At 54.3% G+C, this 27223-nt stretch overlaps 1 protein-coding gene across 3 annotated transcripts; it reads right to left on the reverse strand.

The window, feature by feature from the left end:
• Positions 1-3506: 3506 nt before the first annotated feature.
• On the reverse strand, positions 3507-26839 carry POFUT2 (protein O-fucosyltransferase 2). 3 transcript variants are annotated; one of them, XM_064380237.1, is made up of 9 exons: positions 26685-26839; positions 24884-25134; positions 22802-22946; positions 21214-21324; positions 16563-16629; positions 15564-15689; positions 7319-7499; positions 6960-7083; positions 3507-4685 (listed from the first exon to the last, which is right to left on the reverse strand). In XM_064380237.1, the coding sequence occupies exons 1-9, from the start codon at positions 26813-26815 to the stop codon at positions 4532-4534; spliced, it is 1290 nt and encodes a 429-aa protein (XP_064236307.1). In that variant the 5' UTR covers positions 26816-26839; the 3' UTR covers positions 3507-4531. The 3 variants fall into 3 exon arrangements, with proteins under 3 accessions (XP_064236307.1, XP_064236305.1, XP_064236306.1); XM_064380235.1 differs by lacking the exon at positions 3507-4685 and having other exon boundaries at positions 6359-7083; XM_064380236.1 differs by lacking the exons at positions 3507-4685; positions 15564-15689 and having other exon boundaries at positions 6359-7083.
• Positions 26840-27223: the final 384 nt, after the last annotated feature.

Genomic DNA, 27223 nt, shown 5'->3' on the forward strand with positions numbered 1-27223 from the left:
CAAAGCAATAATTAGGGTTATACACACAAGTCACACCTGGCAAAACATCTTTACGCAGTGTGCTCCCAGGAGATAGAGACACCAGATGTCAACCTTCAGCCTGATAATTTCATTGGAAAAGACATTTACAAAAAGATTTCCTTCAACCTCTGGAAAAGTCCACGTCGGGAACTCCTTACCAGTCCCTGTGTTGCCAAACTAAAAGGTGTTGACCCTTGGATTCACGTTTCTCATTTAAAGAAATATCCTACCCGCTGCTGGAATTCAAACAATCAGACTTGAAATGAGAACAGGCCCGAAGGGGAAGCAGATGGCCGTGGAGGCTGACTGAGGTCACGTCTGCCACGAGGGACGTGACTCCCTGGGACAAGTCCATCCCAGTGACAGTGGACGGCATCAGATTCGCTGATCGATCTGTGACACTGTCTGGAGGAAGGGCTTGATCAGAAGGGGGACACGTGAAAGAGAATGGAGTGAGTGAGGCTAAGGCTTTCTCAAGTGGAGCTGGGCGGCCGCGGGCGGTCTGCACTCACATCTGCCAACGGCCAGTCCACAGGACGTGCCCACACACTTGGACGAACAGCTGAGGCCGGCACCAACGGCCTTCACATCCCCCAGCTGGGAGTGCCCAGAATTAGCCAGTCAGAATGGGTTTGACTTAGGATTTCTGCCCAGCCAATGAACTGCCTCCAAAAACCCTTTGTGGAAATCCCCTATACAAATCTCTCCAGGCTGGGTGCGGTGGCTCACACCTGTAATCCCAGCACTTTGGGAGGCTGAGGTGGGTGCATCACCCGAAGCCAGCAGTTCAAGACCAGCTTGGCCAACATGCTGAAACCCCATCTCTACTAAAAATACAAAAATTAGCCAGGCATGGTGGCGTGTGCCTGTAATCTCAGCTACTCAGGAGGCTGAGGCAGGAGAATCACTTGAACCCACAAGGTGGAGGTTGCAGTGAGCCGAGATCACGCCGCTGCACTCCAGCCTGGACAACAGAGACTCCATCTCAAACAAACAAAAAAACCCAAAAACTTCTTCAGTGTTTGCCTTACAGGACACTGCCCCCCAGGGCTACCCTGACTCAGTGTACCCAAACTGCAACACTTTGTTTCCCAAATAAATGCTTTAGTTTATGGTATTAAAAATGAACAATGAAAAAGCAGATTCAAAACATTCAAATGGTTCTAACTCAGTGTGTTATATAGTCACAGCTGCTTACTGAAAACAAACAGTTCAAATTGCTCAACCCCAGGAGCTTGTGCAGAAAACAGGTGACGGGTGAGCCACTGGGCCCAGCCCACCATACAATGGCCCTCTGTGCTTGTCTGCCCCAGCACAGCGCAAGCCCTCGTCGTGCCTGTGCAAGCTGGCTTTGTGTTGCCTGACTGCACGGGAGTGAAACCAGAGCCAGGCTGCTGCCATTCACACACATTTTAAAAATGAAACGTTTATCAAGGGAACACCTTTGGACTGTTTTTAAAAACTCTGAAGTCATGACTTGGAGCTGGCAGAACAGGCTGTGGCGGTGGACTTCGGCACAACCAACATTGCTCAAGACATGAGATTTACATCCATTCCAAGTTGCAAATACATCTTTTTTTCCTGCAACAAAAAGACCATTAGCTTAAAAAAGGGGGTGGGTTCCATCATCCCTACAGCAGCTAAGACAACCCCTCGGAATCCACCGGGACTCCCAGCCCCAAATTCCTGATGTTCAGACCCAGCAACTCCTTCCAGAAATACTGCTGGCACTCTGGGCCTCTCGTTAAATTTAATTTGGCCTAAAGCTTCCCCCATTCTTTGAATTTCTACCTAGTGAACTGCAACCTAACTAAGCATGCAAACAAATTCAACCTAATGAGTCCATTCTTATAACAAGTAGCTGAGTCTCAGCCAATCGCAAGCTGCCAGAGGAACAGACCACACCCACATGTGGCAGGCGACCAGCTGTGGCCAATCAGGCTGCTCCTTGCCTCACCGCCATGTTGTGTGTGTAAGTACTGCCTGCCCGTGTTGCTGAGTGGAGCTCACGGAATCTCCAGGTTCTGAGTACCGCCCAATTCATGAACTGTTCTTTGTTCAAATAAACCCTGAAGTTTAAAAAAAATTTTTTTGAGACAGAGTCTCACACTATTGCCCAGGCTGGAATGCAGTGGCACAATCTCAGCTCGTGGCATCCTCTGCCTCCCAGGTTCAAGTGATTGTCCTGCCTCAGCCTCCCGAGTAGCTGGGATTAGACGTGTACCACCAAGCCCGCTAGTCTAAGTTTTGTATTTTTGTAAGTAGAGATGAGGTTTCACCATGTGGCTGGGCTGGTCTGAAACTCCTGACCTCAAGTGATCTGACTGCCTCTGCCTCCCAAAGTGCTGGGATTACAGGCATGAGCCACTTGCGTCCAGACTAAAGTTTTCTTTCAACACTCACGACCACTGACACAGCAAGGGCCTCCTCACCAGCCTCTGGCTTCCAGGCTGCTCTGCACAGTGGCCACAGCACGCCCTGCTCAGGACCCACGGTGGACCTCCTGCCCACACACCTCCCGATGCACCCCTGGCCCAGCGGCTGCATGCCACACCAGCTTCTCTCCGCCTTGGCCGTGTGTGCCCCGGGGCCTCTGCACTCAGTTCGCGGCTCCTCCCACCCTCCCACCGCCTCCAGGCTGCTTCCTCCTCTCTGATCATGCAGCATTCAGCAGCGCCTAGCACACAATCTTCTCACTGGCTGGTCTTTTCCCACCACAAAGGCCATACTGCCATCTCCTATGTGCCTAAAACGCTGGCAGTTTTCAAACGTTTTACAGCTGCGGGATTCTCTCTCTCAAGAGGCCTCCCCGCAGGCTAATAGACAGAGGGCTGGCTGCTGTCGGTGGCAACGAGGTTTGCAGGGCCCCTTGAGCAGACCCCGGCCACACTGGGGGCCCAGGGGTTCTGGCAGGAGTGTCCTGACATAGATGCCACAGCACTCATGGGCCAGCAGGAGCGCCCCTACCCTGCTCCCCCAAGCCTGGTCGCCATCTGCGTTCTGGGAAGTCTGAAAGGATTCTTCAATTTTTCCACTGGGTGGCAGGAAAAGAGTCTACGCTCCACAGCTATGAACTACCATAAAGAGTTTATTTTTCTAAAAAAGGAAGGTACATGGTCACAGTCCAGAATGTTTTATACAGCTCTCAGCCTGAAGAAAATTCAACTGATGAAAAAGGCACTGTATCTAGAACAAATGAAAAAAGAATAAATATGTCACCACGGACCCTGCACAGCTGAGTAACACCACAGAACCCTGCCACAAATTCAGGGTCAATGTTAAAAGCTTGAGAAGACAGCAAGGTGACGTCCTAGACTAGCCAGGCTCCGAAGGGAAGAGCCGTCTGTCCCTCCTCACTGTCCTCCCTGTCACACACATCTGTGTCACTGTTCCTCTAGCAGACGTGGAAAGTGGCAGGGCTCAGCCCCCACCAGCCTGATGGAGGGTCACACGACACCATGGTGGGAAGGTCGCAAAGGGCAGAGGGGTGAGGGGGGCCTCCTGACCCTGAGGACCCCGAGGCACTGCTGCTCCTCCCTCCATTCTGTGTCCAGCGCTGCCCTCTTTGCAGGTGCCCCTTGTGGTTGTAGCATAAAGACCTAAAAATGATTGCTGTAAAATGGGTACAAGGAGCTCCCTGATAAGGCAGCTCATCCTAGACAGCCTTCTGGAGTCGGTGTGACCGTCTTTTCTCATTCCCAGTTCTCAGGAGTCCGGAGGCCCCACGTGCATCTGCCAGCCAGGGCGAGGGTGGGTGGCTGGGTGAGGATGGGCAGCCAGCCAGGCCTGGTGTGAGGAGGGCGGGGCTCTAAATTCCTACGGACAATCCACTGAGTGTCTGCCCCAAGGCATCACTAAAGAACTTTCCAGCACACTGACGTGCGGACGGTGGGGCCTGAACTGTCATCACTCCACGGGGCTCCGAGGCCTCAGGCCCCTCCCTGTGCAGCACGAGGTATGCCTTTCACGCATCCCAGGAGAAAACGCACTCGCAGGCAGCCTCCTGCTGTGCAGAGGGCACAGGGGGTTCGTAAGGCCCCTGGCCGCTCCCACAGAATTTAAAATGACGCCACTCCTTGCACCAGCTCCCAGGGAAATGTCAGCCCCGTGTCCGCCCAATGGAGGCAGCTCACCTGCCAGCATCTGCCCTCAACTCGCCTAAAATATGACGACATGAAGGGCGGCTAGAAAGGGCCCAAGCTGGAGCCTGACACACACTCCCTGCTTCTGGACCACCACACAACTGAGCCGTGGGTTCAGACACCGCCCGCAAACACAACCACCGCCCCGAAGGCAGCGAAGCCTCCTCGTAAGCCGACGGCGGCCAGGAACGCCGGGGACAGAACGCGACTCCAGACGCGTCATACCCCAAGGGTGGGGCCCTCCCTGGGCCTGGGGCCTGCGATGGACAGTCGTGTCCACCCAGCTCCTGGCTGGGCAGCAGAGGCTGACTCCACGATGGCAGAGCACGCACCCACCCGCGTCGGCCAGGCCGGGCAGCCGCGCCGTCTCAGTAGCTGATCTTCCAGTGGGTGGGCTGCTCACACGCCTTCTCCTGGTCTCCGCAGAATCTGTTGTACGTCGTCCTGGGGTCCAACCCCAGGATTTCTCTTTCCTCATGAATCCGGAAAGAAAATGTTGAGACTGAGGTGCCGATAAAAAACCTGCAAAGGATCAGAGTTTCCCGAGTTACACAGAACTGAGAAGCAGATGAGCAAAACGAGTGTGGGTTCCACAGAACCAACACGGAGGCACCCCGAGCGACCGCACGCGCCAGCCGCCCGCCCCCAACCCAGGGACCGCACGCGCCAGCTGCCCGCCCCCAACCCAGTGACCGCACGTGCCGCCTGCCCCCAACCCAGCGACCGCACGCGCCAGCCACCCACCCCCAACCCAGCGACCGCACGCGCCAGCCGCCCACCCAACCCAGCGACCGCACGCGCCAGCCGCCCACCCAACCCAGCGACCGCACGCGCCAGCCGCCCACCCAACCCAGCGACCGCACGCGCCAGCCGCCCCCCATAGGAACCGCGCACACCAGCCGGCCGCCCGCCTGCTGGCACACCTCGCTCAGGTGGCCTCAACATCTGCGCCCTGAGGGGCTCTGCCTGGTGCTGCAGCCCCTTCCCCTGCTGCCTCACGGTCGGTGGCTGCCATGCCCTTGTCCTGCCACACGTCCCCTGGGAGCCCTCCTCTGTCACCAAATGCCAGGCCCGCACACAGCGCAGGTCGAATGTCTCCTGGAGATTCCCACTAATCGAGACACTGTGTAGCCAAGGCACGGGGGTTCTTATCCCGAGGCACAGCAGAAATCACAGAGGTCCAGGCCCCTCCACGTACAGGCTGCGTGGGCTGGTGGGGACACCCTTCTCCAGGGGTCCTCCTGACCTCTGGGTCAGCGGCCTGCCCATTCATTCCTCTCGATCCCCTCTCCAGCAGCACTTTCTCAACAAGCAATCCTCAGAGACGTTTCCACGGCAAACATGACGTGCACAGCGCTGTACACGGAGCCACAGGGCCAGGAGGCTGCACAGGCCTGGCTGCTGCTGGGTTGGGGGGCGGCGTTGGTGGGCAGACCTCACCACCCCACGCAGAAGGGCTGCCAGAGTGGGTGGCGCCGGTCCGGAGGCGGAGAAGCTCCAAGTCAGTGGGCGGCACACCTCCTGCAGCAGGGGAGGGGGCTGAGAGCTTGGTGTGACACCTCCCCACAGCAGGCCTCCTGGGCTGAGGAGACAGCACGGCCAAGCTCGCAGTCAGAATCCCGAGGCCACACCTGAGACGCAGGGGTGAGCTCGCGACCAGCGCCTGCACACCTCCGCCCAGACCACAGAAGTCAGCACGGCATCCTGTCTGCTTAACACGGAAAGGATCCGACTCTGCGGCAGACAGCATCACCCAGAGCCACCGTGGGTCTCACACGCAACACCCAGAACACAACAGGCAACAGCAGACGCATGGAGAGGCACTGGCACAGGAGAGAGGCAGGAGAACCCACGCAGACCATGCACATGCACAGGTGAGGCAGGAGAACCCACACAGACCACGCACACACACAGGAGGGAGGGAGGTGAGCCCACACAGACCATGCACACACACACGGGAGAGGCAGGAGAACACACGCAGACCATGCACACACACGGGAGAGAGAGGTGAGCCCACGCAGAGCACGCACACGCACACGGGACAGGGAGGTGAGCCCACGCAGACCACGCACACACAGGGGAGAGGGAGGTGAGCCCACAGACCATGCACACACACGGGGGAGGTGAGCCCACAGACCACGCACACGCACAGGGGAGAGGGAGGTGAGCCCACAGACCATGCACACACACGGGGGAGGTGAGCCCACAGACCACGCACACGCACAGGGGAGAGGGAGAAGAACCCACACAGACCACGCGCACGCACAGAACCACAGGCATCGGAAACGCTGTGACCGCAGGGAGAATCGTTCCCTCTCATTTCCATTTCACTGGAAATGTTCCGTCGTAATCCCAACCTTGGTCTCCCGTGCGACCGGCAGACGGGCCTTTGGAGGAAGAGACCCAGGCCCCCTCCCGCAGCAGCCCCACGAGAATGATCGCAGGAGGGCCTGCGCCTCCAGCCTTGAGGACACTCATGGACACCCTTCAACGCACCAAGGGTGAGCCCCAAGCCCAGGGCCCGGGCGACTCCCAGGGCAGGGGGCAGACAGGAGCAGAAACTGGGAATGTCGGGAAAACGAGAGCCAAGACGAGGCTCTGAGATGAAGCGATGCCGGCGGCCTGCTACGGAGGAAGATGAACAAGTAACTTCCACCCAGGAAACGCGGAGTCAGGCGTTCCAGGAGACGCAGGCGAGGACGCACACAGTACGGAAATGACCACTGTGCACACAGGCCCATCCCCTTTGAAAGCCCCAAACGCGCTCCTGGCCGACAGTGCGAGGCGGGCGGGCACCTGGCGTGCGAGCAGATCCACTGGTCAATGATCGCGACGCCTCCGTCCTTGTACAGCTCCAGCTCCTCCCACGTGGGTTCAAACCTCACCATCTCGGGTAACAGCTTTTTTAGCTCTTCATATTCTGCAAAGTAGAAGGAGAGACCCTTTGAACTGGGATCCTCCAGTAAGCACAGATAGGTCTCTCTTTAGCGGAAAGACTTGGCCTCTTGTTAATTTGTTACGAACTGGCTCAAAAGGTGCAGACACACATTCAGCTTTACCCTCTCAGGAATCACAGCTGAAGATCATGCAGGCCTAGGTCTACCCAGAACCGAACCAGGGATCAAAAAGACACGAAAGGCATCAAAGATCCATACCCCTCCTGACGGCATCTGTGGCCACAAACACCTTGTCCAGCCGCTGAGTCTTCATGAGGCTGCGGATCTTCCTCACGGCCCCTTCTAGACTGGGCACGTCCTCTCTGTGACCCCAGATAAAATCTTTTCTTCTCAGGTGGACTCCCAGGTAGGGGCCCCCTAGCGCCGAGCCCAGCATGACCTAGCAAAGAACCACATGGAAATGCAGAAACTGACAGGCAGACTCAGGGCTCATCATGGGCACCCAATGAGACTTGAGACGCAGAGGGATGGCTGCTTCCACGGGGTGGCCTCCAGGGCTGTCTAAGGGATTCAGGTGGAATCTTGGGGGCAACCAGATGTCTTTTTAAGAAGCAGTATTAATTACCACAGATCCTTTTTTCTGCGTTAAATAAAAGCATTTAAAAAGAGAACAGCATGTGGTGACTCACGCTGTGAACTTCTGCTCCAAGAACCACCACAGGAATATGCCAGAGGCCGAAATAATTCATGGACCCTGCAGATGAAGCAGCTCACAGCTGCAAACTCCCAGAGAACCAAAGCACTCTGCTGCTCTCCTGAAAGCAGCACCAACGCGAGCCGTTACAGCAAATCTTAATACAACAACCCCACTCCGAGGAAGGAGAAAACAGCAGCGAATTCCACCACCTGCAACATCCTGGCTGACCAGAGGGCCCGGGTCTGTCCACGTGACAACTTCACTGTAGCACAGCAGCATTTGAGAAAAACAGTGCACTAAACACACCCAAGGGCCCCCCGAGCCCACTTCACTCCCCTGCCACCTCCACCAGAGCAGGGGCTGTGTCCGCGGCTGGGAGACCCGAAGACGGATCGCATCACGGGACTCTACAGACATCCCCCAGCGCCATCCCGGGGCCCGACGGCCCACTGGGTGGCCAGACCCAGAAGAGCAGTAACAGTCACTGCAGCCCGGCTCTGAGGAAGCCCCACCCCGAGGGGAAGGGGGAGAGCACCACACAGCACCCCGTGGGACAAAAGAATCTGAACAGCAGCCCTGGAGTTCTGGATCTTTCCACTGAAATAGCCTACCCAAATGAGGAGGCAGAAAAGCCACTGTGACAATATAACAAAACAGGGTTCTATAGCACCTCCAGAAGATCACAGTAGCTCCCTAGCAATGGATCCAAACCAAGAAGAAATCTCTGAATTGCCAGATGAAGAATTCAGAAGGCTGATTATTAAGCTACTCAAGTAGGCACCAACAAAGGTGAAAACAACTTAAATTAAAAAAATACATAATATAGATGAAAAACTCTCCAGAGAAATAGGTATCATAAAGATAAAACAATTGCAACTTCTAGAAATGACAGACACACTTAAAGAAACAAAATACACCGCAAAGTTTCAACAACAGAAGAAACAAGTGCAGGGCTCCAAGACAAGCCTCCAAGAAATCTGGGATTATGTTACACAACCAACCTAAGGATAATTGGTGTTCCTGAGGAAGAACAGGAATCTAAAAGTTTGGAAAACTGATTTGAGGGAATAATCGAGGAACACTTCCCTGGTCCTGCTAGAGATCTAGACATCCAAATACAAGAAGCTCAAAGAACACCTGGGCAATTCATCACAAAAAGATCACCTAGGCACACAGTCTTCAGGTTATCTAAAGTCAAGACGGAGGAAAAAATCTTAAAAGCTGTGAGCCAAAGCACCAGGTAACCTATAAAGGAAAGCCTATCAGATTAACAGCAGACTTCTCAGCAGAAACCCTACAAGCTAGAAGGGACTGGGGTCCTGGCTTCAGCCTCCACAAACAAAATAATTCTCAGTCAAGAATTTTGTATCCAGCAAAACTAAGCTTCATAAATGAAAGAGAGATCATCTTTTTCAGACAAGCGAATGCTGAGAGAATTCATCACTACCAAGCCAGCACTACAAGAAATGCTGAAAGAAGTTCTAAATCTTGAAAGAAAACCTCAAAATACACCAAAATAGAACCTCCTTAAAGCATAAATCTCACAGGGTGTACAAAACAATAATGCAATGCAAAAAAAAAAAAAAAAAAGAAAAAGAAAAGAAAACAGGATATTCAGGCAGCAACTATCATGATGAAGAGAACAGAACCTCACACCATAATACCAAAGTTAAATGTAATAGAACAGAACCTCACGCCGTAATACCAAGGTTAAATGTAATAGAACAGAACCTCACGCCGTAATACCAAGGTCAAATGTAATAGACCAGGACCTCATGCCGTAATACCAAGGTCAAATGTAATAGAACAGAACCTCACGCCGTAATACCAAGGTCAAATGTAATAGACCAGAACCTCATACTGCGATACCAAAGTTGAATGTAAATGGCCTAAATGCTCCACTTAAAAGAAACAGAATGGAAGAATGGATAAAAATCCACCTAAAAGCTGTGAGGCAAAAGTCTTCAAGAGACTAACTTAACGTGTAAGGACTCACATAAACTTAGGGTAAAGGGTTGGAAAAAGATATTCATGCAAATGGAAACCAAAAGTGAGCAGAGTGGCTACTCTTGTATCAGACAAAACAGACTTTAAAGAAACAACAGTTAAAAAGAGATGGAGGGACATTATCTAATGATAAAAGGATTAGTCCAACAGGAAAATATCACAATCCTAAATATACTTGCACCTAACACTGGAGCTACCAAATTTATAAAACAATTACGACTAGACCCAAGAAATGAGAGAGACGGCAACACAACAGTAGTGGGGACTTCAATACTCCACTGACAGCACCAGACAGGCCATCAAAACAGAAAGTCAACAAAGAAGGAACTCAACTATACCCTAGAACAAATGGATTTAACAGATGATTACAGAACATTCTACCCAACAACTGCAGAACATTCTGTTCATCAACACGTGGAACATTCTCCAAGGTAAGTCATATGACTGGCCACAAAACAAATCTCCATAAATTTAAGAAAATCAAAATTATGTCACGTACCCTCTCAGGCCACAGTGGAATAAAACTGGAAAATAAATCCAAAAGGAACCCTCAAAACTATACAAATACATGGAAATTAAATAATCTGCTCCTGATCTTTGGGTCAATAATGAAATCAAGATGGAAATTTAAAAATTCTTTGAACTGAACTAGTGACACAATTATCAAAATCCCTGGGATGCAGCAAAAGTGGAGCCAAGAGGAAAATTCACAGCATTAAATGCCTACATCAAAACATCTGAAAGAGCAGAAATAAACAATCGAAGGTCACACCTCGAGGAGCTAGAGCAACAAGAATGAACCAAACCCAAGTCCAGCAGAAGAAAAGAAATAACCAAGGCGAGAGCAGAACTAAGTGAAACTAACATGAACAAACAAAAAAATACAAAAGTTAAATGAAACAAAAAGCTGGTTCTTTGAAAAGATAAACAAAACTGATAGACCATTATTGAGATTAACAAAGAAGAGAGACGATCCAAATAAGCTCAATCAGAAACGAAACGGGATATATTGCAATCGCTACCTCAGAAACACAGATGATCATCCAAAGCTACTACGAACACTTTTATGTGCAAAAACTGGAAAACCTCGAGGATAAATTCCTGGAAATATACAACCCTTCTAGATTAAACCAGGAAGAAACAAACTCTGAACAGACCAATAACAAGTAGTGAGATTGAAACAATAATTTAAAAACTGCCAACAAAAAAAGCCCAGGACCCAGTGGATTTGCAGCTGAAATCTATCAGACATTCAAAGAACTGGTGAAAGATCCTACTGAAAACTATTCCAAAGACAGAGAAAGAGGGAATCTCCCCTAAATCAATAGACCAACATCCTTGATGAACATAGATGCAAAAATCCTCAACAAAATACTAGCTAACTGAATCCAACAGCATATCAAAAAGATTACATGCCATGATCAAGTGGGTTTCCTACCAAGGATGCAGGGATGGTTTAACGTACGCAAGTCAAAAGATGTGATCCACCACACAAACAGCGCTAAAAACAAAAATCGTATCATTTCAATAGAAGCAGAAGAAGCATTTGACAAAATCCAGTATTGCTTTATGATTAAAACTGTCAGCAAAAGTGGCGTAGAAGGAACATACCTCAAGGTCTTTGAAAAGACCTTGACTTTGAAAAGTCATCTATGACAAATCCAAAGTCAGCATTATACTGAACGGGGAAAAGTTGAAAGCATTCCCGCTGAGAACTGGGGCAAGACAAGGAGCCCACTCTCACCACCTCTATTCAACACAATACTAGAAGTCCTAGCCAGAGCAATCAGACAAGAGAAAGAAAGAAAGGCCATCCAAATTGGTAAAAAGGAAGTCAAACTGTCACTGTTCACTGACAATATAATAGTGTACCTGGAAAAACCCTAAAGACTCATCCAAGAAGCTCCCAGATCTCATAAATGAATTCAGTAAAGTTTCAGGACACAAAATCAGTGTATTCCCAAAGACGGAGGAAGTCAGAAGTCAGCAGCACTGCTATCCATCAGCTACAGCCAAGCTGAGAATTAAATCAAGAACTCCTTTTACAACAGCTGCAAAACAAAAACAAAAAACCGCAAAACTTGATCTCTACAAGCAAAATTATAAAATGGTGCTGAAAGAAATCATAGACAACATAAACTAATGGAAACACATCCCATGCTCATGGATGGGTAGAATCAATATTGTGAAAATGACCACACTACAGAAGCAATCTGTCAGTGCAATTCCCATCAAAATGCCATCATCATTCTTCATAGAACTAGAAAAAAAAATCCTAAAATTCATATGGAACCGAATAAGAGCCTACATACCCAAAGCAAGACTAAGCAAAAAGTACAAATCTGGAGGCATCACATTACCCAGCTTCAAACTGTCCTACAAGGCTATAGTTACCAAAACAGCATGGTACTGCTATAAAAATAAGTAAGTAAACCAGTGGAGCAGAACAGAGAACCCAGAAATAAAGCCAAACACTTAGAGACAACTGATCTTTGACAAAGTAAACAGAAACATAAAGTGGGGAAAGGACACCCTATTTAAGAAACGGTGCTGGGATAACTGACAAGCCACATGCAGGAGAATGCAACTGGATCTGCATCTCTCACCTTAAAAAAAATCAACTCAAGGTGGATCAAAGACTTAAATCCAAGACCTGAAATCATACAAATTCTAGAAGATAACATCGGAAAAACTCTTCTAGACGCTGACTTAAGGCAAATCATGACCAAAAGCCCAAATGCAAATGCAACAAAAACAAAGATTGATAGACATAATTAAACTAAAAAGCTTCTGCACAGCAAAACAAACAAATCAGCAGAGTAAACAGCCCCCAGAGTGGGAGAAAATGCTCGCAAACTTTGCACCCGACAAAGGACTAATATCTAGAATCTACAAGGAACTAAAGCAAATCAGCAAGAAGAAAACACAAATAATCCCGTCAAAACGTGGGCGAAGAACATGAATAGGCAATTCTCAAAAAAAGATACACGAATGGCCAACAAACCTATGAAAAAATGCTCAACATCACTAATGATCAGGAAAATGCAAATGAAAACCACAATGGCGTACCACCTTACTCCTGCAAGAATAGCCATATGTAAAAATCCAAAAATAGGCCAGGCATGGTGGCTCACGTGTGTAATCCCAGCACTCTGAGAAGCCGAGGTGGATCACCTGAGGTTAGGAGTTCAAGACCAGCCTGGCTAACATAGTGAAACCCTGTTTCTACTAAAAATACAAAAAATTAGGTGGGCATGGTGGCAGGTGCCTGTAATCCCACCTACTCGAGAGGCTGAGGCAGGAGAATCACTTGAACCCAGGAGGCAGAGGTTGCAGATAGCTGAGATTGTGCCATTGCACTCCAGCCTGGGCGACAAGAGCAAAATTCCAGCTAAAAAAAAAAATCCAAAAATAAAAGATGCTGGTGTGGATGTGGTGAAAGGGAACACTTTCACACTCGTAGGGGGAATGTAAACCAGTACAGCTACTATGGAAAACAGTGTGGAGATTCCTCAAAGAACTAAAAGAGCCACCATTTGATCCAGCAATCCCACTCCTGGGTGTGTACCCAGAGGAAAAGAAGTCGCTATATGAAAAACATCCTTGCACACACGTTTACAGCAGCAACATTCACAACCGCAAAGACGCAGAAGCAGCCTAAATGTCCACCAACCAACGAGTGAAGAAAATGTGGTGCACTGGCCCTCAGGAGGAACGAGACGAGTGCATCTGCAGCCGGCTGTGTGGAGGCGGAGGCCACTGTTCTAAGTCCCTCAGGAATGAGAAGCAAACGCCACGTGTTCTCACACGTGGGAGCTAAGCCATGAGGACGCAAAGGCCTAGGAATGACACAGCGGACTTCGGGGACCTGAGGGGTGGAGTGGAGGGCTGAGGGGTAAAGACTACACACTGGTTAGAGGGTACACTGCTCGGTGACAGGCACACCAAAATCTCAGCATCACCACTAAAGAACTTATCCATGTAACCAAACAAAACCTGTTCCCCCAAAACAACTGAGGTTTAAAAAATGATAAAATAAACCAGGCACGGTGGCTCATGCCTGTAATCCCAGTGCTTTGGGAGGCCGAGGTGGATCACCTGAGGTCAGGAGTTCAAGACCAGCCTGGCCAACACGGCAAAACCCTGTCTGTACTCAAAATACAAAAAATTAGCCAGGAATGGTGGTGTGTGCCTGTAATCCCAGCTACTTGAGAGGCTGAGGCAGGAGAACTGCTTGAACCCAGGAGGTGGGGGTTACAGTGAGCTGAGATCGAGTCACTGCACTCCAGCCTAGGTGACAGAGTGAGACTCTGTCTCAAAAAAAAAAAAAATTAAAATTAAAAATAAAATTTACAAGAATAAAAAATAAAGAAACACTGAAAATACAAACGAGATAAAAAGGAGAAATCTATGTTTTTCCCCAGTAAAAACTGTCCAAGTAACTTTATTATTGCTGGAACAATGAATGCCATTCCACTTGGAAATAGCTCAAATATCCCATAAAGAACAAACAGGTAAAACAGCATTTCTATGAAAGTTTTGTTTAAAAAACACTAAAAACAGATAATGAAAATGCTTAAAAATAACATCAAGTTGAAAATGTGTGGGTAACACCCTTTTGGGTGCCGAGGAAGGAGGGCTAGGCAGACCCCCAGCACGATTAGTGCCTAAAGGATAATTTACTGCTCATTTATTTATTTATTTATAATCCTTTTATATATAATTATATCTTAGTTCATAGTGGGAGGACTGCCTAGAGCAGACACGGTGCAGAGATAAATTAAGGAATGAGCAGCTATATATATATAATCTTATCTTACTTATAGTCGGAGGAATGTCTAGAGCAGACACAGTGCAGAGCACAATTTAAGGGAAAAACAGGAAATACCAGGACAAGAACTTATGGCCCAGGAGGCAGCTCTCAGTATCGTAAAGATACCAGCTGTACGGCAGGCTTGGAGCAAGAGCCACTCCTCCTGGAGAAGGAGTTGTAGTACCTTGTGTCCAGTTCTTATAAAGGCCGCCCTCAGACCCGCAATCCCGCGAATGTCCAAGGGCTTAAAACCCCTCCGGTATAATGGCAACTTGGTGACTGTATAACTTGTCAGCTCTCTAGCTACTGTGCTAAGAGCATCCCCCTACAGAAATCACTGGAAGCTGCCAGCAGGTGGCTGTAGACCTTGTCAGCTCTGTTGCTGCTTAAAGCATCCTCCTTTAGAATTCCTTAGAAGTAGCCTGTGCCTAGATAAGAGATATTGCACACTGCACCCTCTTCACTGCGCATGGCCCACCTCCTCGCCTCCGTGACCTGATGGGGGTGACCTCTGCTTATCGCCCACATGACTGTCTTGACCCTATCACTGTTCTTAAGATGACCTCACTCACTACCCTGCCCTCTAACCTATACCCAGTAAATACAGACGCTCCTGGACGTTCGGGGCCTCGCCTGTCTGCTCGTAGGTGGCGTGGCCCCCCGAGCCCAGCTGTCTTTTCCAGTCCCTCGGTGTCTCATCTCTTTACTTCTCGGATCCTGCGCCTCAGCACAGCAATAGGGGACATCCCACGACCCTGTAGGGCTTGACCCTACAAAAAGCAACACATTTGTTGAAATGACACACTGCGACGAGGGCCCCAGGTCCTGGCACCTCCCGAGAGCAGGTAATTACCAAGACTCACACCCCAGAGAGGTGCCGGAGCATCCGCCCGCCACCCCTGCCGTGACTTGAAATTGAAGGGATGAGTTTTTGGGCATCTCAAGAGCATTTACGTTCTCTTATAAAGGAAGGGGAGGGGAGCTACCTTCATCTTCGTCCAGTCCTCCTGGAAGGGGATCCTGTCTGTGGCGTCCGTGGAGTTGAGGTGCCTACTCCTGAACTGGTCGCCCACCTCCCGCAGGTGCCTGGCGAACACCATACTGCGACGTGTCTGTGGAAACGGCCACGGGCTCAGCTGAGAACATGCCCGCCCACCCGCCAGGCAGCCCTCCCGGGGCGGGTTCTTCCACTGTTGCCACCGCCCACCCTGCAGCTGCCACAAGCCCCTCAGTCACGTCCCTAATCAACGCTCGCCCGAGAAGCACGGTGGAGGCTCCCAGAAGCTCTCCTGCAGGAAGCCAATGCAGGGCCAGCTGCCCACCACTGCCGGCTCTGCCAGGCCCCCTTGGGAGGCTGTGGCACGCACTGGGTGGTCGGCTGTGTCCCTGGTCTCTCCCCAATCCAACTTCCATCTCACTCCATAAGCGCGTCTTGCTTTTGCCAAACTGAACGGGACTGACCCGCATGAAGCCCCACGTGAGCAGGGACAGTGTCTCCTGAAGGCAGATCCCGGCTTTACAAGCTGCTGCCCCAGTGAACACGTCACCGGACCTGCTGTGCCCACGGGAGGCAGCAGCCGCTTCCCAACCTCTGCTCCATTCACCCACAGAACCAGGGCGGCTGTGGAAAGTCACCCATTAAAGCAGAAAAGGACACCAGTGGGAAAGGCCCACTGCAGAAAGCAGCCCCCCCTTTCAAAGCTAAAGAGAGGAGCAGGGAGGGGTCTGCGTTGCACCCACTGATGGAGTCAACGACCTAGGGGCTGACTCCAGGGCCTGCGGCATCAGAGCTCAGAGCTGGGCGGGCCTGCAGCCACATGACATTCCGGAGCAGCACAGGGTCATGGCAGGTGCCCAAATCCACAGCTTCCATTATGATTTTAATCAGCAAGCTCCAAAAAGAGCTGTGAGCTGTTTAAAATTTTCAAAAACTAAATACTGGACGACACACAGTAGTTTAGAAAGACTCCCGAGCAAACACTCACATCCCAGTATTCCTTTCCGCCATAGTGGTCATGAAGCAGGTTTTCGGCTCGGTCTAACATCACAGACCTGTTTTTAAACAGAAGAATCAACGGTTATAAGAGTTATGGATGATGACTTCACACTCTTTCAGAACAGAGTGGAAGAACCCTGGGCCGGGGAAGCAGAGACTGTCCCAGAGGGACACCGGCCAGGGCACGTTGGACGGCAGTGGCTGAGACATGGGGAGGCTGCTGTCGGCCTGCACACCACGGTTCTGAGGGGGCTTTCACGCCCACGGCCAACAGAAAGAATTGACATCAGAGAAAAGTATCTCCTAATTTAAGGAGCGAAGCTGAATGGACAGGAGGCTATGGCAAGCCACAGGTGCGCCTGAAGAGGGGAAGGTGGGGGAAGCTTTTATTTGGCAAAGAGAAGTTCACAGAAGCTGCTGGGAACAGAGTTCACTGACTCTGGTGCTCAGAGCCGGAGCTGCATCTGATGCCTGGCAGAGCTGCCATCACTGGGCTGGCGGTCTTTCGACAGCATGTCGTCCGAATGACTGCAGCCGCTGAGAACGCCCAGTGGCGAACCTGGTCGTAGGAACGCGTGCATGTGTGGAGCGACAGCCGTGAGAGCGTGAGGAGCCCTGGGGTTATCTCGGAAAGCCTCCAGCCGGCCCGTATCTGACCCGCAGGCGAGCCTCCTCCTCGGTGTCTTCCCTGCTCCAGCCTGGGTCTGACAGTCATCCTGGTGCCCGTGACAGTCACGCTACCTAATTCCAGTGAGGCTAGGTCTCCCCTACTCCAGCCACTGACCCAACTGTCACCAAACTCCCTAGAGCTCTTGATGCAAAATAAAAATGAAACCCATGAAACAGACTGTGAGCAAACAGACCCCGAATATTGGGGCGGTAAAGGCTGCAATACCAAAAGCCAGAGATTTTTAACTGATAACTTGACTATGGAAAAAATTTTAACCTCTACAGAGAAAAATTAGTGACATATCTAAGTTGGCATTTTATAGAATAACATTTCAAAAGGCTTTTAAGTGTAGTTGTACTCTGAAATCAAAAGAAACACAAATGAACAGAACAGATTCCACACTTCACTATCAGATCCACAGAGATGGAAGCTAAGTCCTGGTGGCTCCCTGGGAACCAGCTCTGCACTGCCACTGCGGGGGACTCTGTGAGGACCGCGCCAAGGGCACGCACCCGGCCGTCCCTGTTCTGCGGGGGACTCTGTGAGGACCGCGCCGAGGGCACACACCCGGCCGTCCCTGTTCTGCGGGGGACTCTGTGAGGACCGCCCCGAGGGCACACACCCGGCTGTCCCTGTTCTGCGGGGAACTCTGAGGCCACACCAAGGGCACACACCCGGCTGTCCCTCTTCTGCGGGGGACTCTGTGAGGACCGCGCCAAGGGCACGCACCCGGCCGTCCCTGTTCTGGGGGGGACTCTGTGAGGACCGCGCCGAGGGCACGCACCCGGCCGTCCCTGTTCTGCGGGGGACTCTGTGAGGACCGTGCCGAGGGCACACATCCGGCCGTCCCTGTTCTGGGGGGGGACTCTGTGAGGACCGTGCCAAGGGCACGCACCCGGCCGTCCCTGTTCTGGGGGGGGGGAACTCTGTGAGGACCGCGCCGAGGGCACACACCCGGCCGTCCCTGTTCTGCGGGGAACTCTGAGGCCACACCAAGGGCACACACCCGGCCGTCCCTGTTCTGCGGGGGACTCTGTGAGGCCACACCAAGGGCACAAACCCGGCCGTCCCTGTTCTGCAGGGAACTCTGTGGCCACACCAAGGGCACACACCCGGCCGTCCCTGTTCTGCGGGGGACTCTGTGAGGCCCGTGCCAAGGACACACACCCAGTTCCTGTTCTGTGGGGGACTCTGAGGCCACACCAAGGGCACACACCCGGCTGTCCCTGTTCTGTGGGGGACTCTATGAGGCCCGTGCCAAGGGCACACACCCAGTTCCTGTTCTGCGGGGGACTCTGAGGCCACACCAAGGGCACACACCCGGCTGTTCCTGTTCTGGGTGGCATCCTACAGTTTTACACACCCATGGTTTGCACAAAGACTCTTCTACAGAAACCTGGAAACAACCAAAGGCCAAATTTTCTTCCAACTGTGCACAGACGGCTGCAAAGGAACAAGGTGATACCCACACCCCAGGTGTGTGGCTGGGTGGGACAGAGGCAAACTGAAGTGAGGGGAGGGCGTGGGTGGTGAACCCACATGTTGAAACAGCAAGACGGCCGCGCGCACAGGCAGCGATGTCAGGGGCGTTCTGGAGAGACTGGCGTAGCTGGACACGGTGGGTGCCTCCGGCCCTGCTTCCAACACCGTTTGACGGCTTCTGATGAGATGCACCCCCGCCCTTGGGAGAGCACGTTCCAAGTGCGGGTAGACAACTGGTCCGAAGCCAACACTGCGCAGCCGCGCCCGGGGGAGGAGCGAAGCGTGTCACACACGTGCTCTGGCCCGGCCCTGGGGCCTCCCCGGCATCTTCCCGTCTCCACCTCCGACACACTGACTTTGACCTTCATGCATGTGGAACGTGACATGTATCCTTTTTCACTGGGCGCCATATCTTGATTTCTCTCTGTGGAAAGCAGCGTCTGCCCATGTTCAGCGGCGAATCTACCACCCTCCAGCTGGCCGGCGTGCGGCTGAGGGCTGCACGGGTTCTCCCGGTCCGGGGAGGCCGTGAACGTTTCCAGGCAGGGGTTTGCGGGCGCATGTCCTGCATTCAGGGTTTTATCAGCATCTCCCTCCAGGAGCAGCCTTCGAGCCCCTGCTGCCTGTCCTCCTGATGGCGGCTCGTTTCCCGAGCACCACAGCACGGGGGACACCTGCTCGCGTTAACAGCAGTTCTTACTCCTGAAACGCACCTTACCCCAGGCTGCCTGCCCGTCCGCCCCTCCCTCCCACGCTGGGTTTTGCCTCCTGTACCCCAGAGCGTGCTTGGTGGATGAACTGTGCTGCCAGGAGCTCCCTCTTGGAGGCCTGTCTGTTTTTCCAATGGACAAAAAGTTCTTTATTTTAGAGTAACTGGCTTTACCAATCTTTGCTTTTTGGATGCATGCTTTTCACACCTTAAGAAATGCTTCCTGCCCGAGGGCAAAGGCTTCTATCCTGACAGCTTTATGGCTTTGCCTTCCCATTAGGTCTTTAACTCCAGGTATGCTGGAGGTGGATGACCTCACCCCTCATCATCAGCTTCTTTTTCCCACTGCTCCCCACAGAGGCCTTTCTCCTCAATCAGGACCATCTGCTTGGAAGCCCCCTCTGGGCTCAGCTCCATTCTAACCTGTGAATGTGAGTCAAAAAAACTGACTGGCAAGCCTGTCCCGCAGGCCCCAAACGTAGGCAGATTGGCCTCTGAAACGCAGGTATTTCACAAAATTAACCCAGTTCCCACAACAGTAAAGCTGCATCCCAACAACCAAAACGATCCAGTCCAGTTCCCTCCACAACCTGCAAGTCCTGCTTTTCTGCAACAGCTGGGCTGGCTGAGCAGCAGAGACTCGGGCCTGTGCTGGAGCCACCTGCCTTCACAAAGGCCCAGAGCAGCTGAGACCAGGGGGTCCCGGCCTGCTGGAGCCAGCGGCAGCTGTGACTGACCAGGGCGACATCAGCCAGCTGTGGTGTGCAATGGGATGGCAGCTGCCACGGCCTCTGGAGGTGCACGCAGGGCACAACAGCAGACAAGGCAGCCTCAGCGTGGGTGAGTGCGAGGGGCACCCATGCCCTGCTGTGCCCGGGCCTGCGGGAGACGCTCACACCACCTGCTGGGGGACTCAGAAGAAGACCCAAGGGAGGTGACGGAGAGGGTCCCAGCCTGCAAAAAGTTCAAAGAATGTGGCCACCAACAATTCCCTCCAGAGTTCACAGCATCATCAGGTACCTGCAACCCCAGCGTCCCGGGTGGACCCTCGAGGCCCGGCTCACCAGGGCCGGGTGCCACATGGGGCAGACCCATGAGGCAGAAAACAGATGAAACAGTGGGTGTCGGGGATGTATTAGCAAAAGCTCCCCAAGTGCTACAAATGGAGAACAGTCCCATGGTGAGCCCCCCAGCACTCCCAGTCCAGCCCAGCCCCTCCCTGTGCACCTGGCCCGGCTGAGCCCTCACCTCTGTGCCCCTCCCCCCGTCCACGTCACCCACTGCCTTTCCCAGCCCCTCCCCATGCACCTGGCTGGGCCAAGCCCTCACCTCTGTGCCCCCTCCCGGCCGTCCACGTCACCCACTGCCTTTCTCAGCTTCAGCCTGGCAGTCACAGCACCTCAGACAGGGAAGCTGGAGAAGAACCGCTGTGACGCCTGCCTCCACCCCTTACCAGTGGAGGCCTCGGCACCATCAGAGCCAGGGCACGGAGAGGACGCCTTAACAGCTCCCCTGGGAGGCTGCATCCACACCCACGGGCGTCTTGAGCTTGGGTGTGGCTGGTCTAAACCCGGGTTCCTCCTGGGCTGTTTCCTGGGACACATGAAACCACCTCCCCAACCACCACCCCCGGGCCCACAGGGTCTGCTCTCTGTGAGGAAGGTGGGCAGGGACTCGGGAGCGCAGGCAGAGAGCCCCCAGCCGGCACGCACGGAGCAGGTGCCTTGGCCTCCAGGCTGCTCCTGGAGCGGTGGGGGGCGGGGGGAGCGGGCCACTCACCGGGCCGATGTGTTTCTCAGAAGCAGGGGCGCCACGACGGAGGCCGAGCCCTGGACGGACAGACAGGAGACGTTTAGACCCCTGGTCTCCTCATAACCCCAAAACCATCCTCTGGAAAACAAAACCCACGGCAGCTCTATTAGTTTGCTTTGCTTCCGCAAGGAAAACAAATCACGTCTAGACGCGCACAGACCATGGCTCGCTTCTGACGAAACGTGGCTGCTGTGGGGAAAACTTACTGATCCTGACTGTGGATCGTGATGTTCTCATAAAATTTTAAAAGCAGCTCACGAGCTTCTCTCAGGCTGATGGACCACTGAGGCCTTCCCCAAGACAGGGGCTGGCGGGATGGCCAGGGCAGGGAAGGAAGCCGGACAGAGGTGGGGCCAGGGTGGGGGACGGAGCTGGACAGAGGCAGCCCGGTGCGCCTTCAGGGCCAGCGTGGCTGTGATTCTCACCCAAGTCAGCCGCACCCTTCCAAAGCCCTCACCTACTATGCCTTAGAGCCAGCTGCCCTGGCACTGGACACAGGGAGACTGTTAACTGGCAGCTTTCCCACAGGAGGCCTGGCAGGGTCAGAACCGCTAACGGCAAGTGACACTTGGGACTCACAAGACCTCCCTTCCCATGGCAACATCCGAGTGCATTAAGACGCAGGGAAAAAGGAACGGGGTCTCAGCCAGGTGTTCATCATGGCCCACTCCACAGACCTCATCAGGAAGGGGACCAGCACTGTCAGGATGCCGGTGGCGGAGGACACCCCGAACCCTGCACCAGCACCCAGCGTGTGCAGAAAGGGCGCTGCGGCCAGGGGTGGGAGGGTTGTGTGCAGCAGGAGCAGCAGCCAAGGGTGCTGCCGCCAGGAGGAGGGGAGTGTGTGCAGCAGGGGGAGGAAGCAGGAGGAGGGGAGCGCATGTGGCAGGGGAGGAGTGGGGGATGCTGCAGCCAGGAGGAGGGGAGCGCATGCGGCAGGGTGGATGACGCAGGGAGAGGAGTTGGGGGTGCTGCAGCCAGGAGGAGGGGAGCACATGCGGCAGGGTGGATGACGCAGGGAGAGGAGTTGGGGGTGCTGCAGCCAGGAGGAGGGGAGCGCATGTGGCAGGGGAGGAGTGGGGGATGCTGCAGCCAGGAGGAGGGGAGCACATGCGGCAGGGTGGATGACGCAGGGAGAGGAGTTGGGGGTGCTGCAGCCAGGAGGAGGGGAGCGCGTGTGGCAGGGGAGGAGTTGGGGGTGCTGCAGTCAGGAGGAGGGGAGCGCATGCGGCAGGGGGAGGAGGCAGGAGGAGGGGAGCACATGTGGCAGGGGAGGAGTGGGGGGTGCTGCAGCCAGGAGGAGGGGAGCGCGTGTGGCAGGGGAATGAGGCAGGGAGAGGAGTTGGCGGTGCTGCAGCCAGGAGGAGGGGAGTGCATGCAGCAGGCAGGGGGAGGCATGCAGCAGGAAAAGGAGGCAGGGGGAGAAGGCGGAGGGGGGCCGCTTGCGGCAGAGAGAGGGGTCGGGGGAGGAGGTGGGAGACAGGCAGCAGGGGGTGGGGGCGTGCAGCAGGGGAGGCGGCGCAGGGCACTTGGCAGGGGAGCAGCTGGGCAGCACCTGTAGTACTCATGCTTGTCCTGGGAGTACAGCAGCTGATCGATGCACGGCCGCTCGTCCACCTTCTCTTCCCAGGTCCCTTCTTTCCACCCCTCTGCGTAACTTTGTAGGACGTAAACCTGGTCAATGAACGGGCCACCAGACTCTGAAAGACATCAAGAGAAGGTGGGCAGTGTGACAGTGATCATCAGAAGCTAACTCACAGGAACACATTGACCGCCAGCAGGTGACTTACTACTGTACAGCCCCCTATTCCCAAAGGGACTGCAGGAGGCTCACAGAGGCAGAGGCTGGGAGAGCACCTGCTATGAGGGCACGGGATGGACAGCAGCAGCAGCCGGAGGGTGGAGCTGGTCCCCGATTTCCCGGCCCTCACGCCCTGATCAGGGCTGTTCCCTGCTGGGATGGCTCCCCTCGGGAGCTTGCTCTCCGGCCCTCTGTGAGGCCACCTCCCCCTACCCCCTGGCTTCCCACAGCACTCCTCACCACCTCGGCCACCCTCTGCTGCACGGGTTAACCGCGTTGGTGACCTGCCTCCCCCGGGCAGGGCGAGAAGGAGTTGTGCCTGTTACCCACAGCCCAGCCCGCACCCAGAAGGTGCCACTGCGATGCTCAAGAGGCCAGCATTAAGGTCTGCTCAAAGGCGGCAGAACAAAGCCAGGAACGAGCATCGCCGCGCAAGTGCAGTCCTGGTGCCCTTTCCGCTCACTCATGACAGGGCCAACGGCTGCGTGGCCTGCGGGCCCGAGGCTCGGGTTGCGGGGGCTCCTTCTACAAGAGTGGGAGGTGGTGCCACATCAGGAGCTCACTGTGTGGTCTCCTGGCAGCCTCGCCCCAGGACAGGCACCCCGCCTCACGGGTGAGAAAACAGCTGAGCAAAGCCCCAGGTTGGTGGATGGCAGGTGAGAGTGAGACCAGCGTATCTGCCTCCGAAGCTCATCACACGGGCACTCGGTCTTCCCAGACCTTCCCAAGCTCTCGGATGTCCCAGGCCCAGACCTGCCCACTTCCCTGTCAGGAAACCCACTGGTCCCAAAGGGAGGTGAGGACCGCATCTCCGGGTTCCTGTTACCCAGCGTTCAAGCCAAGGCTAGCTGCTAGTTAGACTAAATGCGCAACCACAGCGTTCATCTTCCAGGACGCACGAGCACATTCACAGTCAGCTCAGGAAAGGATGCACTCTGGGAATGCTTGTTACAAGCTGTAGACTTCGCAACTTCACATCAACGAGGATGTGAGAGGTTTCTCCCTCTGCTGCTGCGTGCCCCTAGCACTCACAAGACTGACCCTGACACAGAAAACATTTCAGGGTGACAAGAGGTAGGGTGCGACGAGACCCACATCCTTGAAAAATGACGACATGGGAACAACACTCCTTGGCAGGGAGCAAAGGTCTCTAAGCCCAGAGGGTGGCTGTCGAGTAAGACCCCAAGAGATGCTAGAAAGCATGAGCCTGACTCAAACCCAACTCAGTCTTCAAAGCCTCTCAAATGCGGCAGAAACACATCACTGAAATTTATGTCTTCCAAGCAACTCAACACACAAAGCTTTAAATACTTTCATTCTAAGAAGAGCTTTAATTCCTCTCTTAAAATTAAACGAAGAGATTAAGCAACACAAAGTGAAACAAGGGGACCTTTATCTCTGGCGCTGCACTGACACACCACGAAGTGTACTCCGCACGCAGCGTGTCATCCTTAACGGAAAACAGCCTTTCACACAGGGAGGCGAGTCTCGTCAGGACAATGCCCGGGGCGGCCGCTTTCTTAGGGTGTCTGGGCAGCTCTAACTGCATTCACCTACCCATCAGCCCAACGTGGTTTCCAGAGGCGAGGAGCACAAAGCCATCCACCTCAGGTCTATTTCCCGAGAAGCATTTTGGGAAGTTCACTGCAGCGTGGGAAAGGGACTGTGCTCCCGGGCCGAGCAGGTGCCGCCACAGGCCTCAGGTAGCCCCGCTGGGCGCTGGAGGATGCTGGTGAAGCTGGATGCAGTCGTGAGTCCAACCTGATGTCTACCCTAGAAATAACTGCCCAGCCCCAGTTAAACAACCTCGGCCTCCCAGCCTGCCGCCCGCCTCACCTGCGATAAACTGCTCATACTCAATGACGGGGATGTTTTTATTGAGACTCTGAAGATCAAAAAACTCAGACCAGGGAATCCGGACCTGGTGGATGTCAGGACTCTGCCAGTGATAGAGGCGGCCCCACGGGGGCAGGACGAGCACCCACTCCTCCGTCTTCAGCAGAGTCTTCAGGAGAGAGGCAATTCGGATATAGACATCCCTGCGCAGGTTGAAGCCTTCCGGGGGGTTGACGTCATACAGAAGATACCTGAGCAGGGAGGAGGACGACCGGGGGTCTTGAATGCTGAGGTCTCGGCATGGAAAACCGACTGCTCAGAAGTCTCAGCACATGGCCCAGCTCCAGATCCCAACAATGGTTCCTAGTTAGTGAAGGCAGTGAGTGGCCTGTTTCTCTATGACCAATTACTTACGGAGCCTGTAAGCCAGAGCAGACATGCTAACATCCTTTTAACATCAGCAACAGTTCAAAACTATGGCTAGAGGACTCCCAGTGACTAGAACCCAAGAATCAGTACCCACGTGGTTCTCAAACTGTTTGCTCTGAAGACTCCTTTACACTGGAAACAATGATTGACAGCCGCAAAGGGCTGCCGGTTATATGCACTATGTCTATGGACAGGTCCTGTCTTAAACATTAAAGCTACAAGTATTTAATTCAGCTAAAAATAATAAGCCATTACATGTTAACAAAAGTCACTCTGTTAATGAAAAAATAAGTATATTTTAAAAAATGAATTAGAACTGTGACGTTCTTAATTTTTGCAGGTCTCTTTGGCTCTGGTGATAGCTGGATTCCCATACCCGTTTCTGCATTCAATTTGTTGTGACATCACAGATCAGGTGGTTTCTGGGAAAACCCCTCAGTGCACTCGTGAGAGAAGTGAAAAAGGCGTATACCCTGGTACTACTATTGAAATGGCTCTGAAAGTTCAGAGACCCCGGACACACTTTAGCGTCACTGCCCTCATGAGAGACACCAAGCACCCCAAGGCACAGGTCACCAACGGCTACAGAAACCCTGTTCCTGGCGCTCTCCTCTCCCTGCTCTGCGCCGGTTTTCCGTAGACCCCCATCGCCACGGCTGCCTGCAGCGCCCAGGCCTGCAAACGCAAGAGGGGCCGCGCGCCTCTTGGTCCTGGCCCCACTCGGAGTCCGCTTGGAGATCCCACAACCACAGGGAGGCCGCAAAGCCCGTCTTGGCCAAGACTTCGCTGCGGAGCGCCTGGCGCTGACTCCAGACCCATGTCGCTCGCAGGGGCCCGCCCAGGCTGAGCCTGAGCAACTCGGCGCTCTTTCCGGGCTCCTGAGGCTGCGCCCGCCTGGCCTTGCAAACGACCCCGCCCGCAGACCCGGGCCGCAGTGACGGAGCCCCGACTACAGCCAACCCGCCGGCCCGACCCTGCCCCCATCCCCGCCCCATCCCACCCCGCAGGCCCCTGCCCCTGCCCCGTCCCCGTCCCCTCATCCCATTCCCCTGGCCCCTGCCCCACCCCCATCCCCATCCCATCAGTCTTGGTCCCTGCTCCCATCCCATCACCCTGGCTTCTTACCCTGCCACATTCCGTGCCCCAGACCCCTGAACCCCATCCCATACCCCTGGCCCCTGCCCCCTGCCCCCGCTCCATCCCATCCCCGTGGCCCGGGCCACCCTCCGTCCCCTGCCCCTGCCCCACGACCCCATCCCATCTCCTTGGCCCCTGACCCCGCCCCATCCCGGCGCATCCCCGGCCCTCCCCCGCCCGCATCCCATCCTCCGACCCTGGAACCCCAGCGCTGGCGCCGTGAACGCGCATTTACCGTCTGCGGGACGCCGCCCCCGACAGGATGTCGGCCGCCGACTGTCCGGGCCAGAACTCCTCACCCGAGGCAGAAGCCGGCGGCCAGGACGCTGCCCCCAGCAGCAAGGCGACAACAACGAGTGCCGCCATGGCCGCGGGCGGCCACGCACTTCCGGCGGCCGCGCTCCGCCCCGGAAACACGCTTCGCCCGGGCGGAACGGGTTCCCAGTAGCCACGGCAACGCCCAGAGCCCACCTTCCCGCGCATGCGTATGCGCCGTGCCCGGCAGGCCGAGGCGGGATCCGAACTGCGCGTGTGCGGATTCTCCGCCCGCCTGAGCGCTCGGGCCGGCCGTCCCACCGCGGTCCCGGTGGCGCGCGCTGGTGCTGTAGGGGGCGACCTGGCATAGCCCATGCAGGGGCTCCTGAGGGTCCGCGAGGCCGGGAGGTCACCAGGGGCCAGTGGGGAGGGGGCGCGAGACTGGGGGCCGGGAGGGCGGGACGGCGGGGGGCGGGCCCGTGGAGGAGACGCGGGGCGGGTAGGGGCGGGGGTCAGCAC

The sequence above is a fragment of the Aotus nancymaae genome, unplaced genomic scaffold (genome assembly GCF_030222135.1).
Source record: "Aotus nancymaae isolate 86718 unplaced genomic scaffold, 86718_ANA_hifiasm-v0.15.2.pri h1tg000022l_1, whole genome shotgun sequence".
NCBI lineage: Eukaryota > Metazoa > Chordata > Mammalia > Primates > Aotidae > Aotus > Aotus nancymaae.

Coding starts and splice junctions, on each gene's coding strand:
- POFUT2 (XM_064380235.1), bottom strand. CDS start 26,815: ATGGCGGCACTCGTTGTTGTCGCCTTGCTGCTGGGGGCAGCGTCCTGG. Junction 16,630..21,213: donor CTGAGAAACACATCGGCCCG/GTGAGTGGCCCG, acceptor GTTTAAAAACAG/GTCTGTGATGTTAGACCGAG. Junction 15,690..16,562: donor GCGGAAAGGAATACTGGGAT/GTGAGTGTTTGC, acceptor CCGTTTCCACAG/ACACGTCGCAGTATGGTGTT.